The sequence below is a fragment of the Myotis yumanensis genome, unplaced genomic scaffold (genome assembly GCF_028538775.1).
Source record: "Myotis yumanensis isolate MYYU_CA2020_CCGP unplaced genomic scaffold, mMyoYum1.0.hap1 SCAF_12, whole genome shotgun sequence".
Classification (NCBI taxonomy): Eukaryota; Metazoa; Chordata; class Mammalia; order Chiroptera; family Vespertilionidae; genus Myotis; species Myotis yumanensis.
This window is the reverse complement of record NW_027223763.1, coordinates 30,104,356-30,121,803: the sequence shown is the minus strand read 5'-3', so window position 1 is coordinate 30,121,803 and position 17,448 is coordinate 30,104,356. Positions and strand designations below refer to the sequence as shown.

Sequence of the window (17,448 nt, the reverse complement as noted above, 5' to 3'; positions counted from 1 at the left end):
AGAAAATTAAATGGTTTAATCTTAAACCAGAATTTAAGACAACAGGAGAGTTTGTGGTGCTGTCAGCGATGGCAAAGCACAGTAACTGCTCCAAGTACTTCAGAGGGAAAGAGCCTGTCGGCTGGGGGTGAGGGAGGGTGTAAAGAGGAGGCACTTTTCTGAGTCTAGAAAAACGGCAAGATTAGGGGAGATGGAGAAGGGAGGGGCTGCTGTGCGGACGTATGGGTCAGGCTGGAAGGAAGCAGCGTCCCTCCCCCAGAGCAGCGGGGCTCCTGGAGCAGGACTTGGTCTAGCTCATCGAGGCACCCCACGCAGCACACTGCGGGTGGTCTGTGACAGAAAGGGCAGAAGCACAGAGGTGGAGGGTGTCAGACACTGAGCGGCCAGGGCAGCACTCTGTGCGTCTGCATCTCTCCTGGACTGGGGGGTCACCAGCCCCCTCATCCTCTCACCCACATAGCTCTTCCTGTCCTCTGTGCTTTTCCATGGCCCCACCCTGGACAGCAGCAGAAACAACACAGGAAGGCATGATGCCCCTTCAATGTTGTCTACCAGCCCCACTCCACTGCTCAGTGCTGGTGCTCCGATCCGCAGGAAGTGCCACATGTGCTCTGGGCCCCATGTAAAGGCCGATAATGCACCGAAGGACATGCAGGAGTCTAGGCAGGTATCCTGGCAACGGGAAGGGGACAGAGTCCCAGCCCGGGGCACATGTCCTCCTTTCCAGGCTTCTGGAAGCAGCCTAGGAAGGAAAAAAAGTCCCAGGCCAGGGCTGACAGACAGATGGAACTCCTCCGTCTCCACCCAACCTCTGGGAGTTCAGTCAGGTCCAGGGGACCCCGTAGGACATCATGGCCCCTGCCCCAATGCTGGTGCGTTAGTCAGAGAATTGGGGGCAGGACTTTTGTTGGGAACGAGTCAGTGTGTTCACGTCATCAGGCTCTCCAAGGAGGGTCCATATGCGACGAGGGTGGAGGTCCCACCACTGACACCTTGCTCCAGAGGTCTACAATCCTGCTGTCCACCCACAGGTTGTTCCTGAGACTGGAGCTCATACAGTCCACCTCTCACTTCGGGCCTCCACAGCCCGTACCAGGCCTTCACCCAGGACGGCAAAGTCCTCCAGGATGGCTTCTACATTGGGCACCATCACCATCTCCCCACCTTGAGACACCACCATGCGCCCCTTTGTGTTGGAGGCCTGTGGGAATCAGAGAAATGAAGTGTCACAGAGGCACACCCAGAGACACCGACACATAGACGTCACACCTGACACAGGGTCACTCATGGAGCAGGCCACACACAGACACGCACGCCCACAGGGAACCAGATGTACACACTCAGGAGCAGATGGCTGTCCCCAGCCAGCACACCTTGAAAGAGTGGGGCTGGAAGCTGGTGGGCTTCCAGAGGACTCCGATCACCTCTCCACCATGCTGGTCATAGAAGAAAAGGGCCAGGTCCCCATAGGCCTCCTAAGAAAGGGCAGGACAGAGACAAGATTACAGGACAGAGTCACCTCCACGTCCCCTCCCCGGGGTCCGTCGGCCCTTAGGACCTACCCTGAGCTGTGCCAGATAGAGCTGAGGAGGATCGTAGCCCAGCACAGGCATCAGGGACGAGGGCCCTGGCTCTCTGAGCAGGCCCCGGCAGAAGGAGGCAGCGGGTGAGTCCACAGCCTGGCGGTGCCGGGGGATGTGGCGGGGAGACAGGCGGATCAGCACATCATACATGTCCAAGGGCGGCCGGAACACTGTCTGAGAAAGGACAGGGAGGGTCAACAGTGCCCACTGAAGAGTTGGGAGCTGACCACAAACCTTTCTACATGTCCACCTTGACTTCTCCCCCTTGATGTGACCACCCATTATGGGCCTGAGTGCTCATGTGAAGGCAGAAACAGAGCCAGCTGGTGCGAGCTTGGGTTAGCACAAGGAGCATAGGCTGGAAGCATGAGGCCTGGATGGAGCTGGGGCCCCGGTTCTCCTCCAGGCCCCTCCACTGCCCGTCACCCTGGGCAGCTTCAATCTCAATAAACAGGGGACTGGGCATCCTCTGAGGGCTCCTAGAGCGCCGGACTTCCAGGTTCAAAGGTGGAATCCTCAGAGCCCCCGCAGTCAGTCCTGGTCAGGGGCTTACCCTGATATCTCCAGGCCCCCGGGGATCCATTAGCTGCTTCTCTAGGATCGGTAAGGCCTCGGCTGCCAGGACCACAAGCTGCTGCAGGATCTGGGGGTACACATGTATCAAATAAGTCTGACCTGACCACAGGTCTCTCTTAGCTCAGGCTAGGCCTGCTTTTTCCTTGGGAGAAAGCCACACATTTGGGGGCAGAGATGGGAGTGAACCTGGGGCGAGGGCCCATCCTGTGTCCATGTGGAGTTTTTGCGATCCTGAGGGGTAATGATGACCATGACGGGGAGTTGTTTCCGAGTTGCCAGGAAGCCACTGCGGATCTCCACCTGCTCCTCCACTGTGGACAAGAGGGAATCCTGGCTCAGCTTGGCCCTCCCCCAGATACCCGCTACTGCCCCAGGTCCTGCTCCTGTACACCCAGCAGCTACCCATCACGAGGATTTCCGATGCCCCTCCAGGTGGCAAAAGGTGAAAGGGACACGGAATTTGCCTCAGGCAGGCAGGGCGTTAACTACCAGCCTCGGCCCAGAGCAGAATTTTCCACTGCCTGGCACCCACCTGGTTTCCCGGCCTGCACAAGCTGAGGCCTGGCCCTGGCCCCCTCCAACCCCAAGCTCCCACACACCTGGGGAATTAGAAAGCTGACACCTTCCTCTCTCCTAGGACCAGGAGCTCCTCATGTTACAACCAGAAATCATCACTCCCACCCCACCCCCAAGAAGTCTGGGCACCTTTTTTTTTTTTTTACAGAGAGAGGAAGGGGGAAAGAGAGGGAGGGAGGGGTAGGAAAAGAGAGGGAGGGAGGGAAGGAGGGAGGGAGAAAGATTGCAGTTCCACTTATTTATGCATTTATCGGCTGATTCTTGTATATGTCCTGACCAGGGATAGAATCCGCAACCTTGGTATATTGGGACGATGCTCTAACCAAGCGAGCTGCCCAGCCAGGGCAGTGGGCATCTATTCTAATCTGACAGCAATCGGGGACAGGGGAGGCAGAGAAAACCCAACAGACTGACCAGGAAAACCCCTGCCTGCCACACTCTGCAAGCCACAAAGTCCTACCACTTACCAGTGAGTTCATTGTTGAGGTTGACAATAAGGGGGTTGTTCTTCCAATCAAAGGTTGATACCAGGAAAAGGAACCGAAGGAAGCCCACCTGGGGGGAGCTGAGGGGAAGGAGTGAGCAAAGTGGGGTCCAGCCCCACATCCCCAACCTTCTTGCAATCTAGGGGCTACATCTCTTGGCATGGATTGAGGGTATGTCTCAGAACCCCTCTGTCACTTGCCTCAGCCACCCTCTCCCATTTGGACTGAAGGTACAGTACTAGGGATGAAAGCCGGCCCCAAGGGGAGCTTCCTGGCTAGAGAAAAGGCGGAGGGAATCACCTGGGAGGGGTGAAGGGCTCAGGGTGCAGGAATAGAGCGGCAGCCACCAGGTCCAGGCTCTCATCGGTGAAGCCCTCACCCAGGAGCTGGGCACGCACCCACCGCTTGGCCAGCCGAGCCACACCTGAGAAGGCTGGGTGCTGCTGCTGGAGTCTGGGGGGAGGAAGAGAAGAGGGAGTGGCAATGAGACTCAAGCACTCAGGGCCCAAGAACAGTGTTTCAGCCCTAGTGCCACTGTTTATTCTAACTTTACGCAACACTAGCTCTGTGCTAATGCATTACACGTATGAGCTCATGCCTTCCTAATGACCCAAGAGGTTGGTCCTAGTACCACTCCCATTTTATAGATGAGAAGAATAAGGTCCAGGGGGGAATCCTGCCCAAAGGGATTTTTTTTAAGCCAGTAAAATGGCGAAGCCAGGATTCTAGAATTTGCCTGACACCAGAACGCACATCCCTAAATATTATGCCATTTGGCCTCCCAGAGAGGCGGGCAGGCCAGGAGGACAGAAAGGGGCAGAAATGGGTCTACAGACAGAAGAGCCTGGGCAGGGGGCCATACCCATGCAAGGCACTTGTGAGCAGGGGCAACTGTTTTGTCTCCTTCTCCAGGCGGAGGGAGGCAGGCGTATCCCTCAACGAGATCATCCCCTCAGGGCTCCGCATCTCCTTCAGGATCTGGGGCTCCCGCTGGTAGGCCACATGAATCCGGAACACAAACCCATCCTGTTGGAAGAGGGAATGGGATGGGAGGTACCTGTCTGCCTGGGCACCCACCCCTCAGCAGGGGTCTCCCTGCCCTGCACCAGCCTAACCTTCAGGACATCAGTGTGCGTAGCCGTGGCCCGGCACTGCAGCCCATGCTGTTGCATCAGCAGCTCTGCCAGGCGCAGCTGGAAAGCAGCCCGAACCCGCCGTATGGCCTCAGCATCCTGTGGCCACTGACCACTGCCCTCCAGGTGACACACCACTGGGGAGAAGAGCGACAGGCCTCAGTCTGCAGCGTGGAGTGGGAACAGTCCCTCTCATCCCCTCCCAAGAGCCCTCTCACCAGTCATGGGCTCCACATAAGCTGGACAGGGCTTGTCGGGCCGGGGCAGCAGCGAGGCCCGCTCTGGAAAGTGCTTATGGAAGGAGTAGGCTGGCCAGGCTGGAGTTGGTGGGAACACCTATGGGATAAGGAAAGCTGAAGAAGGGGCCTGGAATTGGGAAGGGGAGTGCCCAGGGTCAGGAGCTGGAAGGGAGAAAACTGGATGGGTGAAACATAGAGTTGGGGATCACCAAAGAGAAAGGGCTCCCTGCCTTCGCGCCTCACCTCGGTGTAGCGCAGCACTGGGTGAGCTCCTTGCACAGCAGACACAGTCAATGGGAGGCCGTCCAGCCCCCACAGCAGGCGGCTGAGTTCATCATAGCAACGCACAGCGGCTGCCAGGGCCTCCTCACCTGTGCTGGAGGTCTTTGAGGGAGAAAACAGTCAGGAAGCCAGGACCCTGCAGAACCAACCCCACCACCACAAGGGAACCTGCCTGCCACCACGCCAGCTGCTGCAGAGCCAGCACCCCCTCTGCTGGACATTCCAGGAAGTGCAGCTTGGCTAAGGTGGTAAGGGCTCTCGGATCCCAACCAATCCAGCCACACAGGCTCCTCTACAGTCCTTAGCTTGACTGCAATCCTGAACCAGCAGGGCCCTTACCTCTTTCAAGCCTTGGATCAGTGCATCCAGGAGGCCCCCCATATAGTGGACACAGGTTTCTGGGATGTCAGCATGGCTGGAAGAGGGGCACAGACACAGTGTACACATTGGGGGCTAGGAGTCTGCTGCTGGATGTGAACTGCTCACCCCAAAAGCCTGGGCTCCCCAGCCCACAGTTGCCTCCTGGCATTCAGATGCCAACACTCACAGTGCCAAGAGGTGGGTGACCACCTGGTGGGGAATAAGGCGCTTCTGGGACATAGAGTCTGCCTCCCAGACCACAGCTTCCCGAATGGCTCCATCCTGGAAACGCCGAAGCTCCGAGCGAGATCCCCAGAACTGGCGGAAGTCAGCAGCCTGAAAGTAAAAAAGTAATTGGAGAGATCAACAAAGAAGGGCTCTGTCAGAAATCTCCCTGGAAGCCCTGGCTGCTTTGGCTCAGTGGATACAGCGTCAGTCTGCGGACTGAAGGGTCCCAGGTTCAATTCCAGTCCAGGGCACATGCCTGGGTTGCAGGCTCGATCCCCAGTGGGGGGGATGTGAAGGAGGCAGACGATCAATGATTCTCTCTCATCACTGATGTTGTGCTCTCTCTCCCCCTCTCCTTTCCTCTCTGAAATCAATAAAAAAAATTTTTTTTTTTAAAAGAAATCTCCCTGATGGGCCTCAATCCAGGTGGCATGAGAACAATCCATCCCACTCCTCCCAATGTGCATGCTGGGGCTCCCAAGACAGGGCCAAATCACCCCTCAGACCTCAGGGCTCCTCACCTCGGGCTGGTCAGCCTCTGGACCCAGCTCAAGGACGCTGGTCAGCCCCTCAGGCCGAAGGAGCAATCCCAGAGTCAGGGCCCCAGAGTCTCTGTGCTTCGGTGGATCCTGGCTGATGTCCCACTGTGGAAGACAGAAAGGCTGAGCTTAACCCAAGAGCCCTCCATCTTGGTCTGGAAACCCACTTGTTAATTAGATGGATGGCATATCTTTTGTATCTCCTGGGGCCCTAAATCCAACCCCCCTTTGACCCACAAGCTCTGACCCATCCATACCACCTCACCTCTGAGACTGGGGGCCGAGAGTGGGCCAGCAGATGCAGCCGGGACCCCAGGCCCTGCTCCAGGAGGGTGGTTAGTGGACCCAAAGCAGCTGAGACATAGTCCCCACCGTGATCCTGCAGCTCTGGCCATAGCTTCAGCCGGTGACATGCTGCCTGCAGACGACTCAGTGGACAGAGACTGGAGATGGGGCATAAAAGGGGACAGAGGGAGAATCAGGTACTGCTGGCCCCCCAAAACCAGGAAAATCTGAACACTTGCTAAGGACCTCTGCCCCATCACTGTAGCCCCAGGTTAACAGGACCCACTGACATACGCTGTCACCCCTAAACTTACTGCAGGATGTGGTCAAAAGCTCGGATCATGGGTTTGGGAGTCATTAAAAGCAGCTGGAATCCATCGTCAGCTTTGCTGTCCAGCAACACCATAGACAGCCGTGCCTCATGCTGCACCTGGGGCACAGAGACTCAGTTGTGAGACTGCCACCACTGTACTCTCCCCTCATCCCCTGAGGGCTCAGGCCAAGAGGCATGCCTGCCCTAAGCTCTCTGGAGAGGAGTTTCTGAGTTCTGGTGCTGGCAGAGAAGACAGAGGCTGGGCTGGGACATCTGGGGAGCCTTGGAGTGGGGAACCATGGGTACCTGGTGATAAGTGGAGGCAGTGACATCAGCACAAAGGTTGAGGCGGCCTGAGGAGTCCAGGAAGACAACAGGGAAGGACTGGTGGAAGTCAGCCAGGGCCGGCTTGGAGGGGTAGAGAGAAGCCTGTCAGAGTCGGGGCTCACCTTCTGGTCTTCTTGCCCAGACTCAGCCCTGCCCCACTCACCAAGGAAGAATCTGAGCTGAAACATAAACTGATCCCATTGACGGTCAAATCTGTGGTGGCTGAAGTGAACCAGAGAAGGTGGGTGTCAGAAAATATTCCTCTCCCTGGGGGCCCCTCCCTCTGGCCAGGTGGCTGCCACTGACTCTGGGACTCAGTTTGTTCATCTATCTGATGGCAAGAGACCAAATTGTCCCTGACAAGATGAGAGGATCCCCAAGATGAGTGGAATTCTTGGCCTTTCCAAGTCTAGTTGCCTCACCCAGAAACTGCAGGACACTTCTCAGGACCTGGTAGCCGCTCATGGTGGTGTGGATCTTGCGTATGGACACGAGGAAGGCAACCAGCATGGAGACAAGGAACCCACTAAATCCTCCCAGGCCCTGAAAAGAAGATGGAGAGAGAGGCCCAAGCTCAGAGCCAGCCCCCCACTCAGCAAGGCAGGGAAGCTGAGCCATTCTCCACTCACTTTATCCAGGTCTCGCTGCCGCAGCCAGACCTTCAGAAGGGCCACACCATCCTTCAGCCCCAAGGCTGAGCCCAGCACAGTTGACAGCAACTGTACATGGGACTGGAGGGCTGTGTCCTGCAGGACCCATGTGTTATAGTGGGGGGTGGGAGGCTCTGGACTACCTGTGGGACAAAAGGAAAAGCCATGAGAAAAGTTCTCACAACACCCTTCCCTCCAGCTCCACCTTGACCCCAGTGCCTGCTCACCATCGCCTGGAGGACTCTGCCCGCGGTACCAGGCAGAGCGCACATTGTTCTTGGAGGGCAGCAGGCGGCACGGGCGGAAGAAGTCAGGTGGAGGGCACGGATGAAGACGTACAGTGACCAGGTGCTCATCCTTCCCTGGGAGGGGACAGGGGGTGCTGAGACCCTGCAACCTCTGGAGCCAGAGGGACCCCTGTACCTACTTGAGGGCCCCATGCACGCCCACCTCTGAATTTGAGATCTCTATACCTTCCTCTTCAAACTTGAGGCCCAAGCCTCTCACTTTGGACCTAAGGGCCCTGTGCTTCCCCCACTGGATTTATCACCCCATCCTGTGCCCTAGGCCCAGTGTATGCCCCCCCGGCCCCCACCATGAGGCCGCAGCAGCAGCAAGGGTTTCAGGTGGCAGCCATTGGTGTACGAGAAGCGAACACTGCCAAAGAGGGGGTCTTGGGCCAGGTGGTGAGCCAAGTGGGCCAGGTAGAGGGCACGCTTGCGGAAGTAGCGCTGGTTCAGCCCATCCTTGTCCTGTAGGATCTCCTGAAGGGGATCAAGAAAAGAGAGATGGCCATGCACTTTAAGTACTTACTGTTCAAGAGTTTGGGGGTCCAGATGAAGCCAAGGTGAGAGTTATCGTGAGTTATAGCTTAGCAACTCCAGGAATTCTCTGCCGCCAGAATGCCCGAGTCAGGGCTAGCAACACCATACTCAGTTTGCAAAGGTGTAAGGGGACAGCAATTGACCTAAGGGCTCATCTGAGTAGCCCTCTAAAGATAATTGCAGTGATCTATTCTTCTGATTTAGAATTCAGATTTCAATCCACTGGCAAGCAACAGGTGGGGAAAAGGGAGGGACTCTGGGATTTGTAAGTAGTACAGTAGCAGGCCGTTCCATCCCTGAACTCTGGACCTCACCTTGGGCATGGTCAGTGCTACATCCACATTGATGTCCGGCCGGATGCAGGTGCCCAAAAGGTAGCTGCCCACAACAGTGACCTGGGCTGGGGGCAGGAAGCGGAAACAGCCCTTCACAGTATAGGGCACTTGGTGGAGAGGCACTCGAACTCCAGCTGGGAGCCATGCCTGGTCAGTCAGCTGTGGGGACAGAGACAGTGATACATATTGATTTGATTGCCTATCTGAACACATCCCCTGGATGTCTAGTACACCTCTCAAATACAAAATGTCAACATGTTTGAAACCAAACTCCTGATATTCTTGTAAACACGTCTTCTCCATGATGGCAATTCCATACTAGCTGCTCAGGCCAAAAACATTTATATCACCATACTCATCTGTTAAGAATTCCCACTTCACTTTCAAAAGACATCCAGACATGACCACGTCTCTAAACCACCATTTTTCAGTGATCACTGCATAAGAGGTTCCTAACCACTTTCCCTGACTTCACCTATGTCCCACTCTGTTCTACTTTTTAAATAATTTTATTTATGTATTTTTAAAATTTGTATTTATTGACTTTAGAGTAAGGGTGGGGAACATCCAACCCATGGGTCATTTAAGTCCCGCAAAATCATTTGGTCTGGCCCTGCCAAGGCATTAGCGGTTAGTTAAATGTTTGACTAGCCCTAGCTGGGCATACAGGAGGCAGTGGATCAATGATTCTCTCTCATCATTGATGTTTCTATCTCTCTCTCTCTTTCCCTCTGATAAAAATATTTTTTTAAAATAAATGTTTGACCAAATATAGCAGGCTAATTTTTAAGTTGATAATTTTGTATGGCCTGAAAATGATGTTATAAATATCTAAATGGCGCCCAGCCAGTGCAGCTCAATGGTTGAGCATCACTATGAACCAGGAGGTTGAGGTTTGATTCCCGGTCAGGGCACATGCCCAGATTGTGGGCTCAATCCCTGGTGGGGGCAGCGTAGGAGACAGTTGATTGATGTTTCTCACTCAACAATGTTTCTGTCTCCCTCTCCCTCTCCCTTCCTCTCTCTTTAAAAAAAATTTTTTTAATTAAAAAAAATCATAAACCACTCCCATCCTCTGATATTCCCATAATCCCCTTACTTTGACCTACTTTTTCCTTTTTTTTCATAGTGCTTACTACCTTCTAATTTAACATGTAGTTTACTTGTCATGCTTATTATCTATTGTCCATAACCCCAACACTAAAACAGGCTGCTTTGTTCAGAGGCAGCCTAAGAACACAACTACTGCAAGGCACATAAACATCTGCTAAATGAATGAACATGTGACTGATCACACTCCCAGCTTAGCTTCCTGGCAACGAGAATAACACCCTAACCTCTCCAGAGAATAGCACGGCCCCTGTTTCAGATGCTCCCACTAAGGATTCTTCTGGGCTTTCCAATGCCCTATACCACTGGTCTTACCTCTGTCTCAAGGGTTGAGGGCACCCTCATGATCCGCTGGTTGACATCCCGTAGGAAAGCATCAATCCGCTCCTTCTTCTTCTCTGACAGCCTCACTTCCTTCAGTAGCTCCTCTACCTGTAAGAAGGGGTGAGGGAAAGTCCTTTATCCTCAGGATCTCAGGTCTGCCCCTCTAAGCTAAGCCCCAGCCATGCACAGTACCTGTAAACGAAGCAAGCTGGAGTGGAACAGGCTCTCAGTCTCCCGAAGGCGATTCAGTTCCTCACTGGTAGGTTCCTTGTACAGTTCTGCCCGGCTAAGCTTCACTGGCTGCAGGAGACCCTCCACTGGAGACCCAGCCACTGTATGCTTCTTTGAAAATTCCTTCTTCCCCTTCTTGACTGTGCCTTCCAGAGTTGGCTCCATCATCTGTGCCCAGCGAGAAGGAGAAACCAGTATGAGGTCATAGATGTTTAACGTTCATTCACTGCCTGAAGTACCACCTGATAGGATGTGGGTAAAAGCTTTACTTGCATCTGCTCCTGCTTTTGAATGGGAGTCAGATTGTGGAACACTCAGGATAATCACTCCTTAGACCAGTGGTTCTCAACCTTGGCTGCACATTAGAATCACCTGGGAATCTTTTTAAAATCCTGATTTCTGGGCCTCATCCTCCAGAAATTCTGTTTGTTGTATGGGGTGGGGCGACAACATTAGTAACAAAGAAACAGAATTTCCGGAGGATGAGGCCCAGAAATCAGGATTTTAAAAAGATTCCCAGGTGATTTGAAATGAATAAAACTAAAAAAAAAAAAAAAAGACCGTACCTTTTTATGTAATGATGTTTACTTTGAATTTATATTAGTTCACACAAACACTCCATCCATGCTTTTGTTCCGGCCCTCCGGTCCAGTTTAAGAACCTATTGTGGCTCTTGAGTCAAAAAGTTTGCCCACCCCTGCTCTAGACTGAGAACGCCTTGAGTTGAGGCTTCCCTGTCTACCTGACACACAAGCAAGGAGCACTGGTAGGGGTAGTAGCTCACTGGGCGCTACCCTAAGCAACGCCTGAGTTCCTTGTATTTCCAGGTATCATGCATCAGGGTGCTTCTAATTCTGCTGGATCAGTCCTGGGACTCTGCAAATGCCATCCCCACGCTTCCTCTATTCAAATCCTGCCAGGTTCCATCTCCCCTAGCAAGCCCTGACTAACCCTGATTAGCACTTTATACATCAGTGCTTAATTGGTGATGGAAAGAGCTAGAACTTACAGGCTCTGGCGAATATACTCAGTAAGTCACCCCATCCTCACAATAATCCTGGGGGAAAACGAGCCCTTGAAGTCCCGTGAGCTCGAGGTTCCACAGTTGGTATGCCTACACTGTGAGCAGAGTTCAGATCCTGGTCAGCGGGATCCCAAACCTTCTCCCCTGGAGGGAGCCCTGGACCGCGCCCCCCATTCACAGATTCACACGCGGGAGAGCCTCCCGCGTACAGCGCTCCAAGCGCGCCACCATGTGCCCGGCTGGAAGCATCGGGCGAAGGGAGCTGCTCCAGAGGGGCCCGCACTCGTGCTCCCTGCTGGCGAGCAGTCAGGCTTTGCCACCTCCACCACGTGGAGCACCCCTTCCTCCCAGATGGTTCACCCACCTCGGGGTCGCCGGCATCTCCGCGAGGCTGTGCTCCCGCAGGCGCTGGCCCCATCCCTCCGGGCCGTCTGGCTCCCGCAGGTCGGGTTCAAAGCCGGCGGTACAACTTCTTCCCACTGCGACAGAACTGCCGAAGCCCCTCCGCGGAAGCGGAACCCCCTCAGCAGACCTCCTGTACACTCCAAAGGACCTGCTGGGGCACCCCAAGAGACATCGCCAGGGCACCCCCAGAGAACGCCGACGAGCCACGTGCCGCAGGACCCCGCCCAGCTCCAGAGCCATTGGACCAGTGCCCCGAAGGCTTGCTCGCCATTGGTTCCTGTCACTCTTCAGGACCGCCCACTATGGGGGAGGAGCCAAACGGATTTGCTTTACGGTCTCTTTGCGACACCAGGCAGGAAGCTTGCCGATAGTCGGCGACCGCCTCCCTTTTCTCACTTCCTCCGCTTGGGTCAAAAGGAGAAAGGCGGAGCTAATGTGCGCCCTCTCAGGAGTGTTTTATTTATTTACACCGGTGATTCTTTCCCTTTTCTTCATCTACCACATCTTAGTAATTAACCGGTCTTGTCACTTCTGCCTCCAAAATATAGCTTGAACTTACTCGTTTTTACTACCAAGTTTAGTCTGAGTTACATCATTTTGTCCCTAGTTTATTGTAATAACTTTTCTCCAGTTTATTACATTTTCCAAATGTACTGAAACGTTGCAATAGGTATAGAATGAACGCCCATGTAATCATAGTCCAATAATAAAGTTTAACCTTGATTCAAGTCTATGATAGAAAGTTCATGCTCAAATTCTGCCAATTATCTCAACATCTTTTATATACTACCAGTTTATTTCCTGATGCGAGATCATGCATTAATTTAGTCATATTTCTTTTCTCTCAATCCAGAACATTTTCTGATCTCACCCTTTTTTGGCCTATTATAACAACGTTTTTGAAGAATATAAGACAAGTTTCATTTGTTTATTTTAAATATATTTTTATTGATTTCAGAGAGGAAGGGAGAGAGCTAGAAACACCAATGATGAGAGAGAATCATTGATCGGCTGCCTCCTGCATGCCCCATACTGGGGTTTGGGTATCGAGCTTGCAACCCCACCATGTGTCCTGACTGGGAATTGAACCTTGAACCATGACCTTCTAGTTCCTAGACCTACGCTCAACACTGAGCCACACTGGGCGGGCTAAAAACAATTTTTGATTGTTTATCAATTATCTACCTCTTTGCTCTTGACTTTGAGTCCATGAAAACAAGGACCAGGTCTACATGCCCAGAGTCTAGCACACTGTAAATGCTCAATAAATGTCAAATGAATGAATGAATGTCAATCTTTTAGTTTTGTCTCTTACCATTGTCTCCATCAAATTTATGCCCAGCCATATTGAACTACTTGGAGTTTCCCGACTCTATCTTGCCCTCTTGTCCTGTACCTTTGAAGTTGCTGTCTTCCTTGCTCAGAATGTTTTGGTTGTCCCCCGACCCCCAGCTTTATTGAGCTATAATTGATAGATAGCATTGCTTAAGTTTAAGATGTATAATGTGATGATTTGTTACATATTGCAAAATGATTACCACAGTAAGGTTAATTAAGACATTTAACGTAACCACCATTTGTTGTGATGGTGGTGGTGGTGGTGAGAACATTTAAGATTTACTCCCTTAGAAACGTTCAAGCATACAATGCAGTATTGTTAACTACTGTCATCATGCTGAACATAGGAGCCCCAGAATTCATTCCTCTTATAACTGGAAATTTGTACCTTTTAACTAACAGCATCTCATTTCCCCCATTCCACAGCCCCTGGCAATCACCAGTCTACCCTGTGCTTTCATGAGCTTGGTGTTTTGAGATTCCACACATAAGTGAGATCATACAGTATTTTTTAAAATATATATTTTATTGATTTTTTATTGAGAGGAAGGGAGAAGGAAACATCGATCAGCTGCCTCCTGCACACTCCCTACTGGGGATGTGCCCGAAACCAAGGTACATGCCCTTGACCACAATCGAACCTGGGACCCTTGAGTCCACACACCAACGCTCTATCCATTGAGCCAAACCCGTTAGGGCGAGATCATACAGTATTTATATTTTTTTCCTCTGACTTACTTCACTTGCCTAATGCCCTTAATGTTCATCCATGTTGTCACATATGGCAAGACTTCCTTCTTTATGGCTGAAGAATGCTTTAATTGTTAAGGAAGGTTTCCTGGAGGAGATGGGCTTGTGCTAAGTCTTGAAGCATGATTTCAGTTTTGAATTGAGAGGATGAAGCAGCACTGCTCAAGTCTGAAGAAGACCAAAGAGATAAGAAATTAGTTGATCACTCATTCCACATTGGATGACACTTAAGAAATGGCAAATCTTGTGCCCAGTGTAAAAGATAAATAAGACATGACGATCACAAGCCAGAAACTAGAATACTACTCTTTTCCTCACATTTTGCAGGCTGGTTCCTCTATTCATTTAAATGTGATGTCATAGAGATTTCTTCTGTCCCTGCCCTGCCTCCATTTAAAATTGCATCAACCCCTGCCCTGGCTGGGTGGCTCGGTTGGTTGGAGCATCATCCCATACAACAAAAGGTTTCATGTTAGATTCCCAGTTGGGACACATACCTAGGATGTTGGTTTGATCCCCGGTCGGGGCGTGTATGTGAGACTCCAATCAATGTTTCTCTCGCACATCAATGCTTCTCCCTCCCTCCTCTCTCTCTAAAATCAATAAAACATCTTTTTGAGTGAGGATTTAAAAAATAAAGTTGCATTCACCTCAAAATTTTTAGTCTTGATTTTCTTAATCACCTTTATTTAAAAATTTGCAATGATATTGTTTACTTATTACCTGTTTTGTCTTACATCCGCTAGAACTGTGGTCAGCAAACTGCAGCTCGCGAGCCACATGCGGCTCTTTGGCCCCTTGAGTGTGGCTCTTCCTAAGCCTTAGGAGTACCCTAATTAAGTTAATAACAATGTACCTACCTATATAGTTTAAGTTTAAAAAATTTGGCTCTCAAAAGAAATTTCAATCATTGTACTGTTGATATTTGGCTTTGTTGACTAATGAGTTTGCCCACCACTGTGCTAGAATGTAAGCTCCATGAGGGCAGGATGTAATAATTTCTGTCTCATTCACTACTGTATCCTTGGAATTTAGCACAGGACCTGTCACAGAGCATACACTCAATACATATTTGTTGAGTGAATGAATGGCTCTTTCCTAAGAGTAACTCAGAGGCTGGGAGAAAGATGTAAACAAATAATTGCAATATAGCGTTGGAGTAATAATATGCACAGTTGCTGTGGGCATGTTAGATTAGGAACATTATGGCATAGTGGTTAGAAGCAGTCACACTAAAGTGGGATGGCCAAGGTTCATCTCCAGGTTCTGCCATTTATTCATTGGGTGACTTTTTAAAAATATATTTTTTTATTATTGGTCTTAGAGAGAGAGAGAGAGGGAGAGAGAAACATCAATTGGTTGCTTCTCACACGCACTGGGCAACCCAGGCTTATGCCCTGATGGGGAATCAAACCCACCAGTTTTTGGTGCACAAGATGATGCTGCAACCAACTGAGCCATACCTACCAGGGCCATTGGATGTCTTTCCTAACCTCTCTAAGCCTTATTATACACAGTTAGATAGATATTCTAGTAATGACCATGTCATGGATTTTTTTTAGTGAGAATTAAGTAGGATACTGTTTGCCTGTCACATACTGATGCACAGCAAATGTTAGCTATTATTATTAAAGGAAAATTGTTCCTTAAGAGCACTACCCAAGACTTACATGCGTTAAGATATGCAGAATGAAAACAATCTTGGCCCCCTAAGGTCAGAATTAACTTTTCTAAAGCAAGTACTCCTCCCTTTTATTTATCTTACCAAGATTGATTTCCATGTCTTTTCTTTGTGCAAGAAAGGTAATTGATTCTTCAGTAGAGCCCTGGTTGTACCAGGTGATGCCACAGAGACTGAGGGTGAATATTCTGTTTTTTTTTCCCACCACTAGAGGGCACCAAATAAGTCAAATCAACCTCTACTTGTCATTATGAAACAATATGAGAAAGCACTAGTAAGCTGTTTCTGCCATTCATTCTTTTTAAAAAAATATATTTTATTAACTTTTTACAGAGAGGAAAGGAGAGGGATAGAGAGTTAGAAACATTGATGAGAGAGAAACATCGATCAGCTGCCTCCTGCACACTCCCCACTGGGGATGTGCCCGCAACTAAGGTACATGCCCTTGATTGGAATCGAACCCAGGATCCTTGAGTCCGCAGGCCGACGCTCTATCCGCTGAGCCAAACCGGTTAGGGCTCATTCTTTTTTAAAAAAATTTATTTTAGATAGAGAGGGAGGGAAAGAGAAACATCGATGTGAGAGAGAAACATCAATTGGTTGCCACCCAGACATGCTCCAGACCCCCAACCTGGGTATGTGCCCTGACCAGGAATCAAACCTTTGAACCTGCGATACTTTGGTGCACGGGAGAACCCTCCAATCAACTGAGCCACACTGGTCAGGACTGCCATTCATTCATTCATTCATTTTTAATATTTATTTATTTATTTATTTTTAAAAATATATCTTTATTGATCTCAGAGAGGAAAGGAGAGAGAGAGACAGAAACATGATGAGAGAATCATTGATTGGCTGCCCCCTTCATGCCCCCTGCTGGGGATTGAGCCCACAACCCGGGCATGTGCCCTTGGCTGGAATCGAACCTGGGACTCTTCAGTCTGCAGACACTCTATCCACTGAGCCAAACTGGCTAGGGCTTTACTAGGTGTACCAGTTAATAATGTGGATTTTTTCAATAGATGGAGTTACACATATGTTGATATATATGCGATTTGATATGTATGCTATTTTGTTGTACTGACAGCAAGCTTCAAAACTTCATGTCAAATTTTCTGAAGGTGTTAACATCATAGATATTTTTACACTTAAAAATGTTGAACTTCGTGCCAAAAAAAGAGCATTAGCGGGGAAGTTTAGAAGCTTGCTGTCAATACAACAAAATAGCATACATATCAAATCGCATATATATCAACATATGTGTAACTCCATCTATTGAAAAAAATCCGCATTATTAACCGGTACACCTAGTATATATATATATATATATATTTTAAATATATTTTTATTGATTTTAGAGAGGGAGAGGGATAGAAACATCAAGGATGAGAGAAAATCATTGATTGGCTGCCTCCTGCACACGTCCTACTGGGGATTGAGCCTGCAACCCCAGGGCATGTGCTCTGACCGGGAATCAAACAGTGACCTCCTGGTTCATAGGGCAAGGCTTAACCATTTAGCCACACCAGCCGGGGGAGCCATTCATTCTTTTGACAAATCTTTTTGAGTACCTATAATTTGCCAAACATTGTAGGAGATTGTATATGGTTATGAGCAAGACCTGTCATCCTTATAGAATTTATAATCTTGAGCACCTACTTATGTGTCTGAGAGATCCTTTTAGACATGGAAGTTGAGGCTGGGGTTCAACCTGTGATTTGTTGTTGTAGTCAATTAATGATTGTCTTCCTACCCTTGGTTCTGAGCCCATGAGAACAATTACCTAGGGTCTGCTTTGTGTCAGATAGTGTGCTGGTTGCTGAGGATCTAGGGATGAATAACACAGTTTC

General features: G+C 50.2%; 1 protein-coding gene across 1 annotated transcript; it reads right to left on the bottom strand.

The window, feature by feature from the left end:
- On the bottom strand, window positions 1-12,023 carry NOL6 (nucleolar protein 6). Its single transcript, XM_070431351.1, has 26 exons — window positions 11,789-12,023; window positions 10,362-10,568; window positions 10,161-10,277; window positions 8,715-8,894; window positions 8,172-8,340; window positions 7,804-7,938; window positions 7,556-7,719; window positions 7,349-7,469; window positions 7,090-7,148; window positions 6,906-7,007; window positions 6,601-6,716; window positions 6,267-6,444; window positions 5,984-6,106; window positions 5,422-5,570; window positions 5,214-5,289; window positions 4,836-4,976; window positions 4,572-4,689; window positions 4,336-4,490; window positions 4,083-4,246; window positions 3,521-3,673; window positions 3,203-3,300; window positions 2,346-2,470; window positions 2,137-2,226; window positions 1,563-1,757; window positions 1,374-1,475; window positions 1-1,201 (listed from the first exon to the last, which is right to left on the bottom strand). The coding sequence occupies exons 1-26, from the start codon at window positions 11,840-11,842 to the stop codon at window positions 1,052-1,054; spliced, it is 3,441 nt and encodes a 1,146-aa protein (XP_070287452.1). The 5' UTR covers window positions 11,843-12,023; the 3' UTR covers window positions 1-1,051.
- Between the last annotated feature and the right edge of the window lie 5,425 nt (window positions 12,024-17,448).